Source organism: Cinclus cinclus, chromosome 2 (assembly GCF_963662255.1).
Source record: "Cinclus cinclus chromosome 2, bCinCin1.1, whole genome shotgun sequence".
In the NCBI taxonomy this organism is placed as follows: Eukaryota; Metazoa; Chordata; class Aves; order Passeriformes; family Cinclidae; genus Cinclus; species Cinclus cinclus.
The window spans coordinates 86,997,339-87,022,708 of NC_085047.1; the positions used below are offsets into that span (position 1 = coordinate 86,997,339).

Consider the following 25,370-nt stretch of genomic DNA (forward strand, 5'->3'; position numbering starts at 1 on the left):
CTATTTTATAATCTGCGGCATATCACTCCAAGCTTGAGACTTCTTTTTGGCCAGCTCCATCCATGATGGTTGATCTGGAGCAGCATTACTGGCTTTCTTCAAGTGGCTTATTTCCTCCTTATCCACCAGTGCAGGTGATGGCACTACTGTGAATAAAGCACATGGACATTTTACACTTACCTGCTGTGCAACTAAACATCCTCTTTAATTAGATACTTCCCATGCCTTGCCCTGTGGTAGAAAATACTTACATTTTGCATGGAAACTTCTTGTGCAATAAGTTATTGAGGAAATTACCATTCTATGCTCTCAACACGTTTTTCTCATTACTAGCATCTTTTGATCCCTAAATTTATCAAAACTCAACATGATGACATGGATTCCTTGCTGTGCCCCATGTTAACACCCACCCCAAACAAGAGAGAGTCTTTTCATTAGCTAAAGAATTCTCTTGTGAACTCCTCCTTTACTCAGCCCCCAACTCACAGGAATTTTATTACTTCAAAATTTCTGCCCTTCTTTCCAATTTTAATTTACTAAAGAGATTTACAACAAACTCATTGTGGGAGGACTGATGGTCAGATAGTTTGTGATCGCACCATCCCTCAGCTTGCTGAGGAAGCCACATTTAAATTGAATACTATTGTAAATATTTTTGTTTACATTTTATACTGGGATAGTGCATTTGGGCCTCTGTCCTGTGAAAGGACCTGGACTTCTTGATTCACATTTCTTTCAACTTTTTGGCTACCCCTTTTTACTTTTTTGTTTGTAATCAAGCTGGTCAAAAGAATACAAATAAATAAATAAAACCTCAAATAAAATAATAAATAAATAAAACACCAAATAAAACCCCAGACATGAGTGCTGAGAAAACTCTTTGCCCTGGCTGACGTGGGACTGAGGAAGAGATTAGGATCTAGCCCCTACTCCTTTTGCAGCACACTCGAGCAGGATTTCTTCTGACAAGGTTGTGAGATAACAGCCTACATTTAAAGAATTTTGTTTCTTACCAGGAACATAATGTGACAGTGAGTTCCTCCTCAGCAGGGTCTTTGCTTCAGGCTTCATGTCTCTCCTCTGCTCTTCAGAAGTGGTTTTAGGTGCCAAGTGTGAAGGTTTGCCCCATTGTTGCTTCACTGGCCCCTAGGCACAGAGAGGGATAAAATCCAAGTAATTCAGGGAGAATGAGTTCAGTTTGGAAGAACACCAAGTAGCAAAGTAGTGAATGGGGAGCCTGCCACAGTTCAGCAGACATTGGTCCCAGTCCTCTCCCTTGAGCTGATACCTGTTCAGAAAGTCACAGTGTTTTCATGGAACATCCATGATAATCAATTTTACAAATTAAAATTATCCCTCCATATCTCCTATTCATAATGGTATGAATAGATAATTATAGTCTTCACTGCAAAATTTATTCCAAGTCCCTTGCACATCTCTACAAGCAAACACAGGATTTGAAAACAGCCTCATTCTCTCATGTTTTCCTTCCATCTCCCAAATTTTGTGGTCTAGGGCACTGTATTTTCGGACAGTTGATGGTAAATGGATTTTTCATAAAAAAGAAGTCAAACACATCCTCCGACAGATTTTCTTGCCAATATAAAAAACTACCCTGAAGTGATAGTGCCTGGTGCCATGTGGAAGAAAGAGAAAGTGGGAGTAGTACAGAGGCACCAAGCCTCACATGCTGCAGTCAGATGCATCTTGGCATGTTTCTCTGCTAGCTGCTATAGGGAAATAAAATGCATGGCATGAATTTCAAAGATCATTGCCAGTTAAAATCTGTAGTTTCCTGTTCTGACATAGAAGCTGTATTTTGGGATCATGTTGGGCATTACTGCAGTTCAGAAGTTGACCTAGACATCTTATTAGCTATTATTTCTTGTTAACCTAACCACTGCTATTTTTCATTATCTAGAAATCATCTCTTGTTCCAGGGTAAAATACACCTGTCTGGGGTTCTAACAGTACCACCTGAAGCAAGAAAGTAGGTCATTTGCACTGGGAATCCCATACTGGTATAGGACACACATGCTCCTGCATCAGAGCAGGGTTCTTATTTGTGCAGGACACGAAACAGGCAGCAGGTTAGTGTTCTGGTTCCATGCCAAGCACTTCCACTGGCACAGCTGTGCCATCTGGGAAGATCATTTGCTACAGGTATCACCCTGCTTTGCATGGGATCTCTGAAGAGGCAGTGTCAGTCCATAGTCTATGGCACCACATGGGCTTCTGAATTAGCCATATACAGGGAACCAGAATTTATATATTGGCACTCTCTGCAGGTGCAAAAATTATTTATATCCTGTTTCAGGGCTATTGTATTTCTCAGGGCTCTAAAAATTGTTACCCAGAAGTTTCTGGGACCAAGCTGCTCAATCAGTGTTAAATCAGTCAGGAGGTATAAGAAGTTGAATTAAAGCCTGTGCTTAAAAGGATAGTCAGAGAGAACATATTTCCTCTGCACTGAGGATCAAAGACTACAGTTTAGCACTTCATTTTGGGCATTTTAGCATGCAATACACATGTTAGATCTGGTAGGTATGCCAAGAAATTTTACACACTTCACATTGTTCCAGGATTTCTTAGAGACACAAAATTACCTATCTGAACAATCAAAGAACTTTGAATCTGTAACACATTTATGAGAGCAGTGTCTTTGTTAGTTACAGTTACACTCATTAAGTATCTGTAATCATTATGGCATGACTGGTAACATAGCACAGATCCAAAGAATACTACAGAAGGTGATACAAAAGCATCACAAATTTGTACTGCAAGTACCTCTGTTTGTTCCTTTCCTTTATTCTGTTTCTCTGTATTTGACTTATCTGGAGCCACAAGCTTTTCTCTGTCGAGTTCCTTCTCCTGATGCATGCCCCTCTGCTTTTGCCTTGCAATGGAAATCCAGGCTGGCTCTGTAGAAGTGTCAGGATCTCTTCCAGCATCTCTGGCAGCCACAGGGGAAGGCACACTTTTCTCTGTTGACAGATTATTTATGTACATGATTATAAGAAAAAGAATTGTAATCAGCTTCAGCTCATACTTTCTCAGTATACTGATTGGTCCCAGGATATGAAACCAGCCTGGATAAATAGGAATTCTGTTTAGTTTGGTCTCCAGAGGGCAATTTTCCTGTGCTCACAGGTTTAAGTAATCATTCTACTGGTGAGAAACTTTGCACTTTGTTCAGCTGGAGTTGCAGTGTCACTGCCCTCACATGAGTGAGATGCAGAAACATGAATCAAACTTCACTAATCTACCCATTTTCCAAGGTCTGCCCCTTCCGCTCCCTCTTCCACAGTATCTTAGAGACAAGCAGCAGACAATTCAAAGGTAGACATAGAGGGACTGCAGTGTTGCAAAGCTAACTTTTTCCCCACGGTGGCTGCCCTCAGCTCCCGCTCTTCTTTCTTCAGCAGCACCCCATGCCTTAGTCTGGTTCCTGCCTTCCTTCCACCTCTTTAGGAACAGCTTCCCCGATGCAGAAGCAGCCCATGTCTTAGTTGCTTCCTGCTTTTTTTCCACCCCTTTAGGAGCAGCCGCCCACCCAGCTCCATGGAGTCTGCAGGTGCCATGGGTGCCTGTGCACAGCAGTCTGTGGTGTCTGAGCACACAGAAGTACTGCTAAAACCAGAGGGAGTTTCCAGTCTTTTGATGTGAAGTTACATTGACTTATCCCTGTTGATACTGACCATGGTCTTCACTGAGGCCAGTAACTTCCAATGAGACTTGAGCAACAAAAAAAAGAAAACTATGATTTCTGGAAAAAAAAATCAGAGCTACTACGCTGCTGACCTCACAACTGCTGCCCAAGGACGTGCAGAATCTAAGGTTATGGGAAAGAGAAATGCCCTGTATGCAAATATTCTGAGAAGGAAAATCCTGTCTATTCACTGAACAGAACTTGGTCAAGAGAAGAACTTCAGCAGCTCCATCAGCTCTATCCCCCTGATTCTCCATTTTCTGACTCACACTGAAGACAAAACTGAGTTTCCCGATGAATGGTAGAGTTTAAATGAGGAACAAGAACAGGACTAACAACCTTAGACCCAAGAAGGATGATTTCATCTTTCCCAGCCAGTTCTGGCCACTGATATATCAAAATTTACAGAAGGCTCTTTCAGAGCAGAAGTTAAGTTTCTTGTCCTCAAATCATGTGTGGTTCCACTCTTTGGAAAAGTTTGTTACTTAGTCAGCATCCTGTTCAGGGACCTGGGAGGAGGCAGACCCAGCCAGAAAGGATTACTGCCCTAGGGTCCCTTGGGGGCTCAGCTGCTCTGCTGACGTAGAGCCGGCCATGGGACCCTGTGGAGCTGTCAGACACATTCCTGGAGTGCTATGGTCTAGTTTGGTGGAATGTGCCCCTGAAAAGGAAAGCAGGCAAATGTCTCTGAAGGCACATTTGAGATGCCTCATGAAGGCATGGAAGATAAAAGGGATGATGCACTCCCAAGAGCTGGAGTCTGCCAACACAGGCATATTATGAAAGCCCACAAACTTGCTTTGCTCAGGGATTTTCTCAAGTCATTTTTATACCTCACCAGAGAGAGAGTAGTTATTTGAACAAGAGAACATTATAAAGCCTGTGTCAGCTAAAAAATGAAAAAAATAAAAAACTCCATGCTTTAATGCCAAAGCAAGATGTTTTGCCAGCTGATGCTTGCATTTCCCTTCACATTCACCTCGTGCAATCTTGCAGGAAAAGTTCTGGAAGAAACAACTCAGAAGTCCAGCTGTGCAATTGCAGCACAGACAAAACAGGGCCCTTGAACACTGAAGGAGCTGCCCTCCCTCTTGCACAGCATGTTACTCCAATTCTCTGCATCCCACCTAACCCCCATCTTTGCACGACAACAGCTGTTTCTCCCATAATCTTTTTCCAATCACTGTCTTTTTTGCATTCCACTGGCTTTCCTTGCTTCATTTTTACCTCATTTTATAGGATAATAAAGAATGAGGCTGGGAGAGATCTCAATAAGTCATGTAGTCTATCCTTCAACTGCAAAGCAAGATCAGCTGAAAGATCAGTTTCATAGAAATTGTGTCCTCACAAATGTGTATCTAATTCTCCAAAAACAAGACAGGTCTCAGAGTCTCCCTAGGCAACCTATCCTATGACACAACTCCTTTTGTCTACTTTACTTTTTTTTCTTTTTTTTTTCTTTTTTTTTTTTGTCTATTGGGTAAGTTAAATCTTCCTTGCTCTAATTTAAATCCTTAACTATTTTTCCTACACACTATGGACACAAGCAGATTACTCATAGTCTCCTTGCAACAGCCTGTTATGCATTTGAAGACTTAGACCATGTTTTCCCTATTTTTTAAACTTCTCTGATTAATCATATTCTCTAGATCACTCTTTCTTTTGTAGGAATTGTCCTAGTTTGGTCAAATCTCTTTCAAATACAATGGTCAGAACTGGCATTTGAGATGAAACAGTGTTAGCATCAGCTGACATGGAAGGACTACACCACTTCACCTGGAATGGTTTTCTGTACACTTCAGTCAATGCCCCTTAACTTCCACAGCTTTCCAAGATAACCACTAGCAAGTCAAAGTCTGCTAGCCCATCTTCTCTCAGTATCTTAGGACAAACCTCATTAGGATCTTCATAGGTAAAACCACAAGTTGAAATGATGTGATGTCTGCTAATACATGTGCCATCACATTCCCTCCTTTGCTGGCAACCATCTGCACCTTTTCAGGTGGTGGGAAGTTTGGGCAGGACTTATTAGTACATTGCCCAGTAAAACCAGGTGCTATGCTTCATCAGCTCCCAAAGCACTCCTGTGGCACACAGATGAGCTGCCACCACTGAAGGTGATGTCCCGTGTTCCTCAGAGCTGAGGAGCATCTCTCAGCTGTACAGCCGCACACACACCACCACATCCATCCTCTTCCACCACCTCTTTACCTTCCTTCACCATCTGTAATGCCTTGGTGCTAAAAACTCCAATGTCTTTATCCTGAAGGTCCTTTTCAATCCACCCACACTTCTTCATGATACTGGGAACCTAGCTTCTGCCTTGATGCTGCCAGTGATGTACATCTTAGTTGCTGTGACTCCAAATCCCGCTTTGTGTTTTGTCCAATTTTCCCTGTCACACCACAGGAGCTTTATGTAAACATCAAGGTTGTTCCTCCTCTGCTTCCACCACACCATCCACACTGACAAAATGAATGCCATGCCCAGGCTTTATTTACTGCACTACATGTAATGATCTTACTGCTACCTGTGCTTCCATTTCTCTGTCATCCTCATGGACTTAGGATTCATCCTGCTGTTATTTCACTGTGCATTGCCTGTCACAACAGGGTTCCCAGTCCTGCAGTGTTATGTCTGGAGGCTGGTATTATAGCAATATTTTTTCATAAGGCAGACGCTCTAACGAAGGCACCAAGCACTCTTACTCTTCCTCTTCAGACAGTTCCTCCCAATGAGATGCCAGACATCCTAGTCATGCCAATTAGAAGGCAGACAAATTAGAGCCAGGTATCATTCCATATGAGATGATATCCAAATGACCCTTTGATAGTAAGGAACAGAAGCTCTTTATCATAATCCTGAAGATTTTATATGTATCTGTACAGGCCAACTTAGGACAGTGGAGTAGAATCACCTACAGAGGATCAAGAAATGATCTGTTGCAGGGAGAGTCTTTCTTATATCTTTAAGCAATTACATTCTGCCCTTGTTCCTTTGAGAGTCTTTGCTGCAGAAAGCCAGACAGGCAGACAAGGCAGGGGGAGTGCCTTATCTTCAGAAAAAAAAAAAAATCAGATGCAACCCACACAAGATTTGCTACCACATCCATCAGCCAGAATTACTGTAAGGGGTGGAAGAGGCATATTTACTATTTATTATCCTTCCCATTGCCCAGAGGTCCTTAACATCCTTCCAACTCCAATTAGGTAAGATTTCTTGGCAGTATATATGCACCATTGTTCCAGCCAGGAGGATGAAAGGTCGTGAAGTAATCCAGGAGATAGCATGGTGAAGAGAGCTGGCAGTTTAAGGTGACCTGAGACTGCCCTGTGAAGCTCTTGATACCCTAAGGGACACAAAGAGGCAAAAAGCTTTCTCAAGAAGTGACTGTTCTCAAGGGAAGTGCTGCTCACACATCTTTCTGGGTTCAAGACTGATCATCTTGAACAAGCTCTGTCTTATCTAGTCATGGGATAGTCCATGTGCTTTTATGGTCCACCACATGGCAAAGCACACCATTTAAGGAACTGAGTAGCCAGAGTGGAACCAAAAGTACTCAAAAGGACAATTTTAATTCCTGCTTCTGCTGCATGTCACATGCACAGCAACTGGCATGGAAACTCCCAGCTGGTAAATGCCACTCTTAGGGCGATAGCAAAGAAGTACAAAATGCAAACAGTGTCATCTTCCATGCAAAGCTTAGTCATTTTTGACAGACCACAGCCACCACAAATGCTCTGTGTTTCATTTCTCCTTTGTTGAAGCAGGGCTGAACCTCTTCTTTCCATGTTACACTTGAGAGATTTTCAAAATAAAACTAAAATCTAAATAATATTGTCCATTTCATATTACAACATGTTATTTTAAACAATGTACTATTCAATTAATTCCTTAATAACTTCATAAGCTAATAAAGGATATTGCTGGCAGCAATTTGTCTCTCAGTCATTCACAGCTTTAACCTTGTGATTGCATCTTTCCCTGGTTTCCTTGGAGCTGGCTTGGCCTCAGGCTTTTATGAAAGAGAGGAGCCCCTTCTTCCCCTTGGGATAAGCCACCAACAGTGGAAAGATACCGGGTCAGAAGTTGTCAAGCCAGTCTGTGCATAATGTCACCATATATTAAAGCCAGCAATTAATGTAAGCTCCTGAGATCTTCTGCTGCCACTTGAAACCATACCCAGAGGCTGCTGAAGCCTTCCCTTCACATCTTCCCCACAGCCAACAAACATACATGGGACAGTCACAAGGTCAGCTGTTCTGTCTGCATTCTTCACCACTTCCACAGCTTCCAGACCAAGCACTGAGGATAGCTCTGAAGCCAAGTGAAGCACAGCCACCTTCTCAATTCCCTCCTACAGATCAGAATCTCCGGAGTTCTCCACCACTAAGTCTGAAAGCATCAGGGCTGGTTGCCTCAATGGTTGTCTAGAGGGGTAATCTCCCCTGCTGCAACCCCATTTAATGCAGGTATCTGTTTCCCGTAGTATCTTACTAAAACAACTTCCTTTTTTTCCCTCAGACTAAAGCTCTGATCTTATAGATGAAATTTCTTCTGCCTAAATATTGTGGAAATAAATGTGTATATTTCTCACTGATACATGGATATTATCCTGTGTGTCGGACTGGTTGTATGAACAGTAAGATGAAGAGAATACATTGATGTACAAAAGGAACTGTGATTGACTTGTTATTGTGCATGGGATTATACACACACAGAAAGTAAAAGATATACCTCATGTATTCAAATGTACCTTTATGTGTGTGCTGCTTATGTGGATAAACACAGCAAAGGCATATTTAACCATTACCCTGAGATTTAGGGATTAACTTTGTCTTTTTTAGAGATGGCGTCAGATTTCTTTAAATCTGAGACCTGTTTTCTTTACATCTAAAAGCCTCTCTGCACATAAATTGTAGCAGAGGTTTTTTATGACATGTAAGTTTCATACTTGGAAAAGAACGCCTTATGACTGCAGGGACTGCAAAGAGTGGTTATTCTTGCTGTACATGTGTGCAGGCAAAAGGTCAGAGCCAGAATTTAGAGTCTTTTGAAAGTCAAACCACTAACAGCAAGCAAGCTAGCTTGTGGATTCCCTGAGTGTTTTAAAAGCAAACATACTCAAAACTAATCCAAACAACTTTACACAGATAACACCCTCTGTATGTAAGTGTCATTGTTTTATAACACTGCTTATGCATGCATATTTAATTCCACACTGTTGTATCTTTGCTCATTTATAAAACTCCAGTTATTTTGAGAAGGACTTACAAATGCATATAGCATTTAGAATATCCTGGCTTACATATTTCCCTTTGTTTATTAAAGCACTACATGCATTCATCTCAGCATACAGACCCAATTCCTTAATTTCAGACAAAGCTGTTCTAAAGATTTGGTTATGTATTTCTGACATTTGTTGCTTCCCTAAGCTGCTCTGAGAGGTATTTGACTTTTGAATGAATCTATACCACTGATGCCAGAAGAATCTTTTCTACTAAAGAAAATGCTGTTTGCATCAAAGTCTATTTCATTTCTGGAAAACAGCCATGTTGCAAAATAGCCTGACATAACTGAGAAAGCAACTTCTTTTGGGAAAAAAAAAAAAAAAAAAAGAGACAGCTTGTTTTTCAGCTGTAGCCAGGACAGCATTAAAGCAATGTCTTCTTGATGCAGAGAAAAACACTTCTCTTGTCATTCCAGAGCCTGTATTTTCCAGACAATACACACCAATTTCATTCACCATAACATCTATCGTTCTTCCCTGAGCTCTTTTTCTCTTTTCAGAGGTTGTCTCCCCACTACAGCTCTTCAGTTGCTGATTTTTGTTTATCCTAATATGTAGATTCAGACAAGTGTTGCTTATGGTTTCGCTGTTGTAATAACCTGTTAGCATATGGTAATTATTTCTGCCCTTTACAGGATTTATAGCAAAGTGTATGAACTCCAAACAACACAGCTTAACCTTTTAAAATCTTGCAAGGACTTGTGCCTTTAGCTCCAGAGACTTAAAAATTACTCCTCCTGGGGTGACTAATTTCACACAGGCATTAAAGAGCTTCCTTGCAGCCTGAGAGATGTAAAGCAAACCCTCACTAGTTCCCCAGAAAGTTCCCCAGAAAGCTCTGGGGAGAAGGAGTGCTGCTTTCACCTGGTGTGGTAAGCCAGCACCCCATCAGCTTTCCTGTTCTTTTGGTACCAAGAGTGTTGAAAAGCTAAAATGTGAACTGAATGAACCACATTGCTCATGCTGGCCTCAATAACGCAGCAAACTGACTTTTCTGAAATGAGTGTACATGAGAAGGGAACTGCATCCCCTTGTGTCACCATTTCACAGCTTGTCTTCTTGGATTTGCTAACATGAAGTGGGAATAAACTCTCTGACAGCATAAATTGTCTCCTGATGGTGACCACAGCTCTTTGAAAAGGCTGATGAACTCAAGGGCTAGGAGAGGGCTGGGTGGGTGTAAGTATTAAAAAAAAAAAAAAAAAAAAAGGAGTGTCCAGGCAGATCCAGAGGCCAGAGATGCCTGATAAGACACATATGATCCATGAGGGGCTGTGTTGATTGTGTTTGTCAGATTTCTCCTGTTTGCAGCTGCAAAGATAAGGTCCTGACTCACTAAGCTGAGAGAAACTTTTCAAAGATATTTAAATGATGTTTGGGCAGGGCTATTACCCTACTAGGTCCTCATTGCATCCCATGATTCTCCTATGCCTCACAGAGAGACATAGTTTTTGAAGTCACCGTCCAATCTTTCCCGATAAAGCTGGTGTGGTTCCAAGGCACTCAGAGAAGGTGGGCATATCTCATTCACCCATGGCTCATCTCATTCACCCAAGGTCAGGCTGATGTGGCAACTTAGCACAAGGAGGTGCTTGGTCAGGTGTCTAAAGAAGGCAGTAGATAAGGAAGAAAACTAATTGCCATCACAGACCAATCTGAACCATATCATTTTAAACAACCTCAGGCTGTACAGATTAGGTGTAATACTCTCAGTGGGAGGGGAACAAAGCAGGATTTCTTAACCCTGTTCCAAACTCCAATTGCTTGCTTCTCTATCAGGGAGACCAAGGCACAACTCTCACCTACAGATCTTATTTTGCAGAGGGCAGTCCTGTGTCTCAGGGCAGTCTCCCTCATCCTAGGGCTGAGCAGCCACAGGAGAAGCCTGGAGGAGAAATGTGCTCCCTGCCTTCGTTTCTTCCTTCTCTTCCTTCTCCAGCACCCATTGTCTTTCACTGCAGGAAGACATTCCAGTCCATCTGCAGGCACTCTGGGACTCAGCAATAGGGATGTGTGTGATAAAGGGCTGTGTGAGGAAGCACTGGTACTCTCACTGCTCTCTTCCATACCCTGCCAGAACAACCCTGTTGTGCTGTCTTCTCCACTCTTGTCCTACTATGATCCTCCCCAAAATCTCAGTCCATCAGAGATGTGCGCATCACTACAAATAATCAACTACTCAGGGCAGCACAGGGGGGAAAATGCCTTTAAAGGGAGTGTTCAGATTATATACACATCTATATATCTATCTAGATATATCCTGCATTGCCTGCAGGTTGTGGGGAGGCTCTAGCTGGATGGCTATGGGGACCTCATCCAGCTTTGGATCTTAATGAATCCCCTTCTTTCTGATGGCAGGGAGAACATAAAACCAAACATGACCAAAGTCCTGCAAAAATGTCTGTGATGCCATAGCAGAGGACAACTGGAATCAGATGTCACTCAGAGCATCAGCAAGTTGCCTCTGGGGCCAGGAAGAGACTATTGTCACCCTAGAGGACAAGTGACCTCCCATGCCCTGAGATCATCTTCTGTCTTGGTATTTCCCTGCTCCAGAACTCAGAGCCTGATCCCAATCAGAGAAGGGCAACCCGATGTGGGGATGCTCTGCAGTGACACAGCCTATTATTTGCTGGGCCAGCATCTTCTCACATTCTTAACATCAAACCCATGTCCAGACAAGTCCAGGGAAGTCTTCCAAGGGAAGAGTTTTCTTCCACATATCAGAAGACATAAAGATTCATTTTTTTCCCCTCTTGGCTGTTCTCTGAACAGCAGAGGTCTCCTGTTAGAACTGCTTAAGTGTGCTTCACCTAACTTGTTTACTCTCATCGCAAAGACCTCAGACAGTGGTGCCACTTCCAGTCTTTTCTGTTCTCTGCCTGCAGCCCACAGTATATTAGTCTCCAGAGGTCTGACTTTTTTTTTTTTTAATCTCTAACCCAATTATATAATACAGAGAACAGAGTGAAATATAACAATCTGCAGTAGACATGATCTTGTGGTCTCTCCTAGCTTTGAACTCTAGGAAGCTGCAGGGTTGTTAATTTTTGTTTTAAACAAGGAATGAGTAATGATAAAGACAGATAAATAAATAAATAAGAAAAGCTCACAGGAGGCAATAAATAAATGGTGTGTTTAACATGGCAGGCAGTGATGGGGCCTCATTGCATTTCTGCCCCAATGCTATGGTGAAAAAGGGGGTCTAGAGGTCTGAGTCACTCATCCTGCACAGGGCACCACACTTAATATTTGCTCTTGGATTTTGAATTGCCATGCAGCAGCTCTAAATGGGGATGCTTACTGGCTTGCTATTTCTGTTTTCCAATACATGTACTTTATTTTTTAAGTGTCACTTTGAACATCCTTTAAACAATACCCTGAAATTCAAAAATCAGAGGTAAAAATATCTTATTCTGTCTGCTATTTCTTCCCTGCTGTCTCTTTGACAATCTTTTCAGCAAGGGAAAATAAGGGAGCAACATCACTGAAGGCAGAGCCATCAGCTCACACTCACCAGGCAGACACAACAGTGCTGCCTCATGCTCTCTCAAAGGTAAGGTGACTCTTTGCAAGTGAAGGTAACTTTACAATATTTTGAGAGTCTTACCAGGCACTTTACAAGAGGTTGACTGCTTCTCCAGGTCTCTGTCTTCATTTCTGGATTCAGAAGAGTGAATAGCTTTGTCCTGCTTCTCTTTGCTTGCAGTAGTGTTTGGGACAGTTATGCTTTGCAATACTGGCTTTTTAGGCAATGGAGGTTTGCTACTAAGCTGTTCAGAGGACTTTGCTTTGGGTTTGATCTTTTCACTTAAAGAATCACCAGTATTTGTATTGTCTCTCTTTCTGATCTCTGCCTTATCACCTCTTAGAAAGGAATTCAATCCCTCATTTTCTAAATTAAATTCTGCACTGTATCTTTTAATCCCTTTTGATTCTGGTGGTGAATTGTCTCCATAGTTCAAGGACAGTGAGGTGGATCTAAGTTTCACTTGAAAAGGACTTTTATCTTTACAACGTGGCTGATTCTGAGATACCACTGAAGAACTGCTTGGCATTGGTACTGCATCAACAGCTCGGGAAACATAACCGGCCAAAATTTCTGTAGGCTGGCCTGTGTTCTCAGAGTAGGACTCTGGCAGCAAAGTCTCCTTTTTGCTTCTGCTTTTTTCCTCATCCATATCTGATCCCTTCTGGAAGTCATCTTGCCACTTCTCATTTCTTGAGGAGACCTTTGCTTTGGACAGGAAGAATCCAGTATTTAATGGGGTTTCCAAGTCTGATTTTTCTGGGAAATACAGGCTTCTGGTGCTTGGTCTCTCCCATGCAGAGGAAACAGAAAACTTTTTGAAGGCATTGAGTTCATTGACTGCTTTTTCAGCTTTCTTCCCCAACCGTTCCTCCTTGTGGACCAGTGACTGGCTGTTCTCCTTATCAGAAGCAGCTGCCTCCTGTGCAGTCTTTATTTTCTCTAGAGAGCAGAAAGTAGATGATGCCATCTGCATTGAGGAAGCAGGATGTGAAACATGGAATGAGTCTGTGGGCTGGGAAGAACCCATGAAAACCTCTTGGCTGGACTGTGACAATAGAGTAAACTCTTTGTCTGCCCCTTTATTGCAGGGCATTTCCACAGATACCTGATCATCCTTCTGTTTAACTTCTTCTGACCTTCCCAAGCAAACAATACTATTCTTACTAATTGAAATATTTTCTTCAGAAGGTAATTTATTTAATGGTAACACAGTAGGCAGATCCTTGTTTTCTTGATTTACAATATTTGACACATCCCCAGACAATAAAACAAGTGTTTCTGAGGAATCTTCTTGTTTTTGTACTTCTCTGTCTGAACTGCAATAGGAATAAGTTGCAGAGTCTCTGCCTTCTGACAGCAATGAGGGCTCAGACTCCTCACATGTCATTTCCAGTGTTGGTTGGCAGTCCTCCGGCTTATTCTCTGGTAGCAGGGTTTCCTGTCCAACAGCAGACTCAGAAGCAGGCTGAGTCATCACAGGTCTCAAAGCAGGGGGGAGGTCCTCAGGCATTCTGGGTTTTGGCCAGGAAGCCAAATTCTGAGTTGCAGCTGTGCTGCATGGCAGTTCTTGATTGCTGGGCTTGAATACAGCATCATCCTCTTCTTCTTCCTCTGGGGTACAGCTCAAATCAGTCAGAGATTCAGACTGGGTCTTCTGTAAAAGAAATTCAGAAAGCACCGTCATCATGTACAGCTTCCCTTTTTTTCTTATTCATCTTTACATTTACAGCTGAGATCATAGAGAGAAAGGCAATACTTAAGCCTCCAGTGCTGAACTTGCAGTTTTCTTAACCTACAGACTGGATGCTTTTTTAATTAAGCAGATCCTGGAATAATGCGTTTAACCAATATAAAAGCAATGTGTGACATTTCCTTATGCACAACTAGTGCTTTCATGGCTTTGTAGATGGGAAGTCTATCAGAACAATGGCCATTGGACTGTCCTTGGCTATTGATTCTCCAGGGCATACTGCCTATGTTGTGCTGCTCTTAGTCAAAAAGCAACACTTGAAAGAGAAAAATGTCTCTTTGTGTTTTGCTACTCCATAGTAGCATTAAAAATAAAACAACCCATTCTTCCTGAAGCATGACTCTGAAGAGGAAAGGGTACAAAGAAGCAAGAGCAAAAGCCTAACAAATCCATCTGGTTATGACACTCCATTCCAGCTGAGTATCTGCCCCATCTGCCCCATATGGCAGTCTTATGTCTAATTCCACTGTCATACAGCATTACAGCCTTGCCTCCTTTGTGTAAAAATCTTCTTTTTCCTTTCAATAATTAAACTATTTGATAAAAGCTTATAAATTCATGTTTAGTTAAAAAGTTGGCAAATTCATATGTAGTTATCTGTGAAGTCTTGCGATTAAACTTGATATGAGGACTGGCTAAATACACAGGATTATTTGAAAGCACAGTACTGAGCTGCTGAATATGCCTTTTCATATGGTGCCTGTATTAGCTCACTGTTTCACCATAGTTTGTTGGGTAAATATATACTTTGGATGTAGGCCCTAATTCTAAGAACACAAAGACTGCACTTAAAGGATATTTTAGGGTGCCTACGACTTATTGTTTTGCATATGCAATTACAAAAAAAAAAAAAAAAGTTGCAATGCCACCTGCATTCACAATCCATATCCACAAGAACATAAAAGCAGAAGATACCAGTCAGCCAGAACCAAGGTGTGCAGGCAGAATTGGGCAAGGAAATATTAAAAATTGTATTATCAAAACATGTGAACATTCTCCATGGGAATCCAGAAGGGCTCAGTCAGCTGGCAGTTTATAGGCAGTCTGGACAAAGCAATCATATTTTAGTAACAATGTTAGAATGGAAGAGAAGGATTGATCGGTGAATTACTGCTTTGTGTGTTTTTCTAAATAACTGGCCTCATCATTGTGCTGCTCACAGCAGTGCCCTACTGAGCTAAAAGGTCACTCACAGATTTGGAGAAATACAGAATATCAGCTAGTAATATTTTGAGACAGAGGGAATAATATTTCTGGTAATAAGCAAGCCAAATTGATGGTTTTATGGTATTTAAAACATTGAAAAAACCCATGAACAATAAAGTAAAATACTACAGTAAAAGCTGAAAACTTTAGTGCTAAAAGAGAGGAACAAAAGAAAGAAAGAAAGAAAGAAGAAAAACTAAGCTATGGCTTCACAAAGTATGACAAAGGATCAGATAAATTGTGTTTAGAAGAATAGTTTAGAAAAAAAGATTTTTTTTCAATACTATACACTTTTTAATAGCCTTTTAAAAATAGTATGCACTTTCATTTTTATTGTGGGTTCATTTTTTCTTTTTCTGTTTAAGACTTACTTTAAATCTCTGTAGGGCATGTAAAGGATTTACAGGTTTTGGGGCAGGAAGAGGTCTGAATTTATAACAGCCTAAATGTATAGAATTTGGCTCAAATTAATAGGCCAAAACTTACTCTTTCTGTACTTTTTGAAAATATAAGACAAATTATATTTTGGAAGTTAAAACAGTTCCCCCATGTGTAGTCTCCCAAAGACTCAAGATTTTACAGGATATTCCAGATTAGGAAAAGTACACAAGTTCATCATAACGCTTAAAAACCTCATTTAAGTAGGAAATGCAGCAGTCAGTTAAACTTCTGCATCACAAACAGGATACTACATTGAATTGCACAGTGAATTTACGAAGAAATTGTTGCATAAACCACTGCATCAAAAGCTAGCAGGTAACTTTGTAATATTTAATCTGTTTCTAGTGTCTACTTCAGATACTTGTCAGATAACAGCTATTAAAACCCAATGAAATATCCATGCAGCAAACTGACTTTATCATGTTTGAGTTTGAAGTGCAAAGTCCAGTAAGAACTTTCTAGGCTTGTGTCAAAAGTGACATTGTTTATTTTCACATGTACCTGAGAAAATTTTCTCATTCTACTGGATCTCTGGTACCGGGGTTTTATTAAAAGCTTGTGTTTAGCAGCAGAATTATCCAGGAAAGCAGAAAGCTCAGGTGGAGTGTCAAAATTGGCTGTAGGGGAGATGGTACTGTCAGATGATGTCCGGGGAGACTCAGTATTGGTACTTCCATGCCTAGTGAACAGCTGACCATCTGTAGAGCAAGATCTAGATGAAGAACTCAGTGTAATCTAAAAAAAAAAAAAATAAAAAATCCCCAAATGGAGAATTAAACAAAGAAACAAAGACACAAAAATAACAATTCTACAAATAAGTAGCCATATTTATTACCATTTTAAGTTTGCCTCTTTTTCTTTTTGATATTTCTTTAAAATACATTGCATTTCCTAATGTTGCATGTGATCTACTGGTGTTAGCAATTCTGCATTTTTAGCTGCTTGAATATTATGACATACTGTCCAGTGGGAAGGAGCAAATCCCATCTAACTGAAGATCTAAAGCACACAAATACAAGGCCGGCATGTTTTAGACAACAGATTTATGAAGAGCACTCAGTTACAGAACTTAAGGGCGATTTTCCTTTCTGGGTCTGTCCTCCAGCATCTTTGTCTGGGCTCCTACCCACAGTTGTTTTGTGCTGAGCATCTTTAGCTTCCTATATGTCAACAGGCCCCTTCCAACTCTTCAATACCCTCCCAAAGACAAAAGAACTAAGAATTACTGGCATTGACACTTAAGTGAGCTTGTGTTTTTACCTCATGTATTTATATCTGCATTTACTGGAAATGTAAAGTTTCATTAGTAGACTATTCTGGGGAAGGAAATGATGGATAATTCCTACTAGAGGCCAATAACCCATTCAGAAAGAAGCTCCTGAATGCTGCAAGGGGTGTCATACTTTCACAAAGCTGGAATTCAACTTGCCTGTGAGCTTCACCAAAAACTACCATAGTTCCAGGGATGATGCAAAAATAGCACTGGAAAATTTATTAAAAATTACTCAAAAAATGAATCATTTACTCTAAAAGAAATCCTTTCTCTCAGATTGAGTTTTGCAAATAGGCAAAATAATATTTCCAAACTATCTGCCACACCATCAACATGACCTGCAAACTCCTGACAGCACTCCCTTTGTAGGCTTGAAATTCTGGTACACTTCTTTGGAGATTTCCTCCTTTGTCACACTTTCTTCTGTGGGCATTCTTCTTTCTTATTCTTTCTTTTCTTCTGGAAGTGGCATTTTACTAAGGAGGTTAGATGGGAGAAGGGCAGGGCAGGTTGGTGTTCATTTTATTTTGAGAGGGAAAAAGCATCAGCATTTTCTGCAAGTAGAATTCTGCAATATGCACTGCAACCCAAAGATACTCTAGAGTGTAGTGTAGGGAGGGCCTGCTACAGCTTGCTCCATGGCCAGGGGAAAACTGATTTTAGCAGAGGCTGGATTCACCTTCTAATCATACTTTCTACTTAAGAAAAAGCAGGTAACTCAGACATGCTGAATAATGGATGCTCTCATTAATTTTAACTCTACAATATCTGCAGTCTAGTAGTCAGACATGACTAATGTACAACAAATGACAGGTGGTTGCATTATACATTAGTACCTAACAGTGAATACACTGACATTTCAGCTCCATGATGAAGACACAGCACATGTTCTCTTTCAAAGCACGTTATTATTTGCCTGCCTTTCTTCTGGCTCCTGCTTTTCCTCGAGAACTTTCCATGTCTTCTCCTTGGCAGTGCTCAGTGTTGGCCATTACAGCAGAAAATCCAAAATCTGGTTTCTTTCTTAAATTTCAGCAACCTTAGTGAATGCCAGCACTGAGCCAGCTGTAGAAGTTGTTTGTCCCACAAAGTCTGGCTTTGACAAAGCCTACTGGAGAAGGAAAGAGCTGGCAGACCCATTTCTCCAAATCTCATGTGCACATGGCTCAGTCATCCTTCAGCTGCTCATGCTGAGTGGCACAAGATGGGAGGCCAGGAGGAAACCCCATCCCCAAAGCCCAGACAGGAAGACTTTCTTCAGTCCAGAAAAGCTGCCAAGACACAGCAAGGTGTCACTGCTGCCCAAAACCTCAGGACTGGGTTGTGCAAAATTCCTCAGCCCTGTGAACTGGTCTCCTCTGACTTCCAGAAGCAGGGCTAATTTCTCCGAAATGCCAGGTAGTAGATCCTGTGGTTTGGGATGGAGCTACATTCTGGCTGCACTCTCAAACTGGCATGAGATGAAGAGAATGCTGAGCTAAATGATAGGGCAAGTGGAAGTGTGTAGTCACTGCCACGACTCAGAAGTCAGCAAGTGAGTCACAAAGTAATGTTAATGGAACAACAGGGAGACATAAATCCTCTCTTAGCAAACATGCATCTGGACTGGGCACAATTACAGTGAGCCCATAACAGCGTTCAAGAAATACCTCATGAGTTCTGTTGTTTTTATTTTAAAAAATATTAATATTGCACTGCATATAAGCAGTTTTTTCAAACAGCTTCATGTGGAATCTAAGAAGTAAGGCCAGAAATCTTTGCTGAGCCCTGCTGCAGCTGGTCCTGAAATACATTTTGCATAATTACCGAGAAATGGTCAGCGCAAGACTAGTTTCTCGATTTAATTTCTGCAATTTCCCTCCACCCCTCCTCCTATTTCTAGAAAATGATCTTCTCTCTACCCCCTGTGCTGTTTCCACGATGACTCCAGCTGTGGACAGCTAAAAGGGACTCTTCAGAGCTTTTCAAAACAGCCCTTTAATCAGCCAGAATGGCTGGCTGCTGATTGAAGAAAGCCATCCATGTGCCTATACTTGATCTCTGAAAAACATCACTTCAGCAAAATTCATAGCCAGAATCCGACCGAAGGCTGAACTCAGACTCTAAGCAGCAATGTCAGCCACTATCATCAGGCAAACATTTTGTGTCAGTGTAAAGTAACTTTGCAATTAAAGCAGGGTCTGGGCAGATTTCAGAGGATCTAGAGCTTGTTCCCATCTCTTCAATAAGCTTTCTCCTTTATCCTATGCATGTAACTCAAGTAGCCTTTACTGCAATTTCCGATCTTTAAAAAAACAGACACTGCTTCACTGTCTGAATCTGGTTGGTTGTTCCTAAATTGCTTGGGGATTAAATCATGTCTATTAGGTTTGCTAAATGATATGAGCTTTTCTAGAGACATTAATTATTATCAATGGATGATTATTTTGCATCAGAATTATGTTGATAAATAATAATAGTTTTTTATGTTAGATAGACAGACATTAAAACAGCAAACAGGCAGGCAATTACATGAATACAAAGTTGGGTTTTTTGCAGCAAACAGGCAACAAAATAATGTTTTTTATATTACTTTTAAAAACGACTATGGGTAATTACTTGTCCCTTAATAGATTTGGCAGAAGTTACCTGTTCTTCTTCTTCACTGCCTGTTCCAGCTAAACTCAAAGAGCTAAGGCGCTTGTGAGAGTCAGAGAACTGTGGGATGGAATGAGGAAAAGATTCAGTAAAAGATGACAAACAAGGCAGATATAATTCCAGAAACCATCTACACAAAGTGCATAAAGGTACTGACAGTGTAAGTTACTTTTCTCTATAGTGTTTCAGATTAGCAAGGGCACTGCAAATATAAAGTGTAAGACATGCAGATAAAGAATGAAATAGTATCTAACAAAACTATAATTTTAAAAAAATCAGATTGTTTCATGTTTCTTTTTCCAATGACAACCTAGAAAAACATTAGAGAGTTCTCTTATCAACACACACAAGGTGGAATACAGATTTTTCAGCCTTTTTTTTATGCCTGGCAGCTCTTATAGTCTATAAAAAATACAGCATTCCCATCCATGCACACAATCACATACTCTTCTTCCTAGTTCAGCATTTTCTACTGTGGTATTTATGTTTTAAAAGGAACACAGATTCTAAGTAGCTGTTTACAAGAGAGAGTGTTTTCCCAATCTGAGTAAGGTATTTCTGAACTGCTCAGAGGTAAAATAGGGATACGTAAAACCAATAGTTCATTCTGCCATCCACATATAGGTTAAACAAGTCATTAAACACTCATTTTTGTCAACACTGGAACTACTCACTCTTGTTCTGATGCCTGAGTTTAGACTTTCATGAAGCAAAGACATTTCTGGAGGGCTCCTGGGTAATCCATCATCTTCAGAACTGGTCCCAGCATCCTCTGTTCGCTTTGCATGAAGTCCAAATGGAGGTGGAGGTCCCAATTTCATGGTAGGCTGGAGTTTCAGCTTCAGTGTGGCATAAAATACATTAGCTTATAATAGTGATGGAGGTTTCCCCTCCATCATGTATGAACGTTTTTTCTAGCTAAGGTCAATGAGTTCCCATTATTTTAACTTCACAAGTGAATGATCCAGGGTCCAGGACATCTGACTTCACACATTCTCTTAGGGAGCCAAATAAACTACCCATTTTTCAACTATCATTTATGTAGAACCTAGACAGGACACTGCTGTCTAATTAACAAATGCAACATTTGATGTAAACTGAAGACAGATATTACTTACTAATCAAACATTCAACCAAAAATACTACTAAAAAAATAAAACCTGGAAAGACATTCAACCTCTTGCATTTGAAAAACATTTATGTTGTTTAAATTACCTGTAAAGCTCTAATCCGATCAGAAACGTTTTCTTGAGAAAACACTCTTACTGGCCTTGCAGGTTCTTGCCCAGTCTCAAGGATGAAAATGCTATCATGTGACAAAGCTCTGCTTCCCATAATGCCTTTATGTGTCCTAGATTAATATAACAAATGAGTGAAAACATGCAAACTTTTTTGCCATTTCTATTAACTCAAGTGGTCTATTGAATGTGGAATGGGAGACAGGGATGCACAGCACACATCACAAACAAGATTCCAGACTTCTCCATAAATATAGCCATTCAGGGTAAACTAAATAACACCTTTAAAAGCAAGAAAACAAACAAAAAATTGTAAATGCTGTTATCTGTCATTTTAACAAACTGAATTAAGGTTAAAGACAGTTTAACCCCAGAAGATGAGTTATGTCTTATGGAAAAAGCTACTGCCCCTTGGGTGGAAGCCAGCAGCTGGGTGGTGTCACGGTGCCACAGGCAAGCCCAGCTGCAAAACAGAGTTCACATAAATGAGTCTGTACTGAGACTTCTTGCTAATGCAAGACCATGTCTTGCAAATGAGTGACCTTTACCATAGGAAGAATAAGTACCTTTTGCTATCTAAAAGTGGTACAGCATTTAATATATCTCTGCCATATAGATCATTAGCAGAAACATTTCAGGCAATATAGTCCTCACATGGAATCCTTTGCATAAATCCTTAAAAGGTGCTGTGCTCTATATCAAGATCCTTTGGATCTTCTCTTATGAGCCTGTGGGAAACATTTTTCCATAGACAATCTTTGTGGTCTAGTTAGAGGAAGTGGGAGATGCTTTGTGGGCAGTTTCTCTCATTCTGTTTCCGACTTCTGATGCATGTGTTATGTAACTTCTTTTGCAAATGGTGAATGTGGGATATGAGCACCTTGCTTCCTTATGAGAATGGTAGAGGAAGCCCACAGAGAGACAGCTAGCTGCTAGGAGGTTTCTTGTGCTCATTTTCCTCAGTTTAGCTCAGGAAAAAGAAATATGTGCTCACAGCATTTTTTGTAAGACTACCTTTTTCAAATTGTTAAAATCAGGGAGCTATGAAATGGTGAATAAGTGCAGAACAGAGAATTGTTTGGGTTTATGTAACTATCAAGTTAATTGAGCAGAAAAGACAAAATCACTGTATTTCTGGATCCTAGGTACTGTCGTAGAGACATTGAACACAAACAATCATGGCAGACATCAACATTTTCCCTCATAGTGGCTGCTATAAATATGTTTGATAAAACAATAGCAGGAAACAGTTGATCTACATTCTTGCTGCAGAAGGAAGGAAAGCCTGCTATTCCTGCTTAATGCATTAGAGACATTAGAAGAGCAATTTATCTAAGTGCAATGCTTCCAAGGTCAGACAGATTTACAGCAATTTGCAGAGTAGGTGCCAGTCAGGGCTGCAGTGGTGCTCCACAAACCAACATTCAACAGGGGCACCAGCCACACAGGCAGTGTCGGTGCATGGGCACATTTATACCAGAATTCCATCCTCATTTCTTTTTTCTAGCAGATGCATCCCTCAGAGACACATAATGGAGGTAGCCTACATGTCTCCCCAGATAAAGAGTGTTCAAACTAATTTTCCTTCCTTTCAAATAATTTCCTGGTATTTGACTGTCTAAATAAATATTAAGAAACAATAATGTTAACAACCCTTCGGGTTACAGCATAGGAATGTGGCCAAAACAGCCAGAGATAGCACCCACTCAGGCATGACCTTGTTACACCATACATGGGGGAAAGAAAATCTCACCATTCAGGTCTTGTAAATAAATTGTCAAACAACAGCACTACACACCACCTGGTGGCAGTCCAGAATTCCGAGGGCTTCAGGCTGGACTAACTGACATTACAATTGCCAATGCCATGAAAGCAAAAAAGAAAAAAGCAAACAAAACCAAACCATCAAGGGGAAAAAAAAAAAAAAAAAGTAATTGCTAATAATTTCTTTTGGTTGTTTGGCGCTGCCTGGTGGCCACATCGAATAACGTCGTTTTAAATGGCCGGGATGATTTCTTTTCCCATTCCTGGACACAGCAGCACCCCTTGCTTGAGGACCAGGAGGCTTGTTCTGAGAGGCACAACATCCACCAATGTAAAGACTTGCTTTTTAATTATCCAAGGGGCTCTTCAGTCCACATCTCCATCCAAAGACATATTTGAATGTTTGGACCGGGCTTCTCATGGTTACTTTTCATAGTGGGTAATATTTTTGCAATGTCTGGATGAAGAGAGGGTTTTCAGAGGCAAAGAGGTACACAGGATGGGACTCATCTGGTCTAACTTCAGACATCAGATTGCATTTATTTACATTGGAGGTGGTTATCCCAGGCTCCTGTCTACATTCAGTGGGGAGATGTAGGCATTTCCAGAGCCTATTTCATGCATAAGGATGATACAATCTTTGTTAGTAATACTGACCTCTCTCTGATTATAAAAGGCAAATAACTTGTAAAAGTTATAAAAGGTAACTAACTATCACTGTCCATGGCAGAGAGGTTGGAACTGGATGATCTCTAAAGGCCATTCCTACTCAAATCATTCTATGAATCTGTGGTTCTGTAACTCAAATGCAGACATTTTTCCTTTGGTCAGATGAATCCCATGTATATAGAGGAAACAAAAGGCTTCAGAGCCTCTGGATCCTGCTGATTTCAGTTGCAGTCATCCTACCACTCTTTCCGTGTTTTCAAACTCTGGCATAAATGGTTAGTCATCTAAATTTCCCTAACAACCCTTAGTAGTTACATTTTAGGGGCATAAGACAATCTTGGTAGGATATAAACTGGTTATCTAATTAATTTTTGAAGATGGGAATTACGTTCTTTTGAAATTATAACCCAAGGCTTATTTATGATTAAATGAAAGCTTTTTTCATTAATATTTCTTGCTACAACCCATCCAATTCCCCTCTGATTTGCCTTGCATCAACCATTTTAATTTGTATTTTCCTGGGAAAAGCAACTATTTGAAAATACAGCATGATGAACAAGGGGAGGAGGCAATTTTGGGGTGCCTTTAATCTACAAACATTGTAGCAATTTTGTATTTGTTTTCCAGACAGAGTCCAAAGACTTACTCAAGTTCATCTTCAGAATCATAACTAATGCGCGTGTCATGAGAGGCTGCAACATCACTTGTTGACTGGCACAACTTCAGACTGCTGCTCACAGAAGATGACATTTCTTTCCTTTTCTTTTTGCCAAAAAACTTTTTGAAAGATTTAAACTTTGATTTCTTCTTTCCTAAGTGAAAAAATATAAAAGAAGATGCAACCAGTAGCATGTGCAAATTTTTGAACAATAACATTTCTTTATAGTTTTTTCCATAAGTGGATTTTTTTTCCTGGAAAATGCAACACAGTCCACTGTTGCATTAATTTCTTTCAAGACTGTACTGATAGTATGAAATTACTTTTATCTTGGAGAATGGATTGCAGTGTTTATGAGACATAAGAAATATCCAGTGATGTAGAATTATTCCGAGCAGAGTTTCTAGTTGCCTCTTGAGGTAATTAAACTGTGAAGGAAAAATTTGGTCTCAACTGCCTGGAATTATGAAAAAGAAATTATTCCTTGGAAACCCACTGCCTTTTTTCAGAAAGCTAAATAGAGATAATAAGAGCAATGCAACCAAAACTGAGCAATGCTACCAAAACCAATTTAAATATAGAAAAGACATACATAGGTGAATGCACAGTGTCAGGAGGCTAATGCTTTTAAAATGTTGGGTTTATAATACATTGAGAATAGTTTGAATCCTAATTACAAGATTCAATGGATCACAGAGTATTCATCTAGGAATCAAGCAATAACCTTGAAAAGCAATTGTAGTCTGCTTAGTGAGAAAACACCTAAATTAGGATCAGTTGCAGCTCTGTGAAGGAAATTATTTTAAATTAAATCAGTGTTTTGCACAAGAATTCCAACAACTTGTGCCTGGCCTGTTTAAGTTGGCATGACAGCACACCGAGACATCCCTGTCAGCATTTCACTCACTCTTGGATCTTGCTGGGTAAAAAAAGTTAGCTTGGTCCCAAGATGCTATAAAAATCTTATCTCAAGCTTCTGAAAATGCTAAAAACATGCAACAGCTCTTGGAGACAGGTGAAGAGAAAGGCAGAATGCATTCTCTAAACAAACGAATTCAATTCCATGACAGAGCTAAGGCATAGAAGCTCAAGAAGTGACAGCACTTTTCATTCACTGGGCAAGGAAGAAATTATACCTGAATTGTCCTCTCCATCTCCTTCAGCCTCTCTCATTTTAGGGTCCATTATCCTTGAGGAACTCAT

General features: G+C 40.5%; 1 protein-coding gene across 1 annotated transcript; it reads right to left on the reverse strand.

The window, feature by feature from the left end:
• Nucleotides 1-25,370, reverse strand: CRACDL (CRACD like). The gene is made up of 10 exons (XM_062515024.1): nucleotides 25,304-25,370; nucleotides 24,156-24,321; nucleotides 21,054-21,189; nucleotides 20,513-20,677; nucleotides 19,830-19,898; nucleotides 16,430-16,663; nucleotides 12,610-14,185; nucleotides 2,788-2,984; nucleotides 1,014-1,146; nucleotides 1-146 (listed from the first exon to the last, which is right to left on the reverse strand). The coding sequence occupies exons 1-10, from the start codon at nucleotides 25,368-25,370 to the stop codon at nucleotides 1-3; spliced, it is 2,889 nt and encodes a 962-aa protein (XP_062371008.1).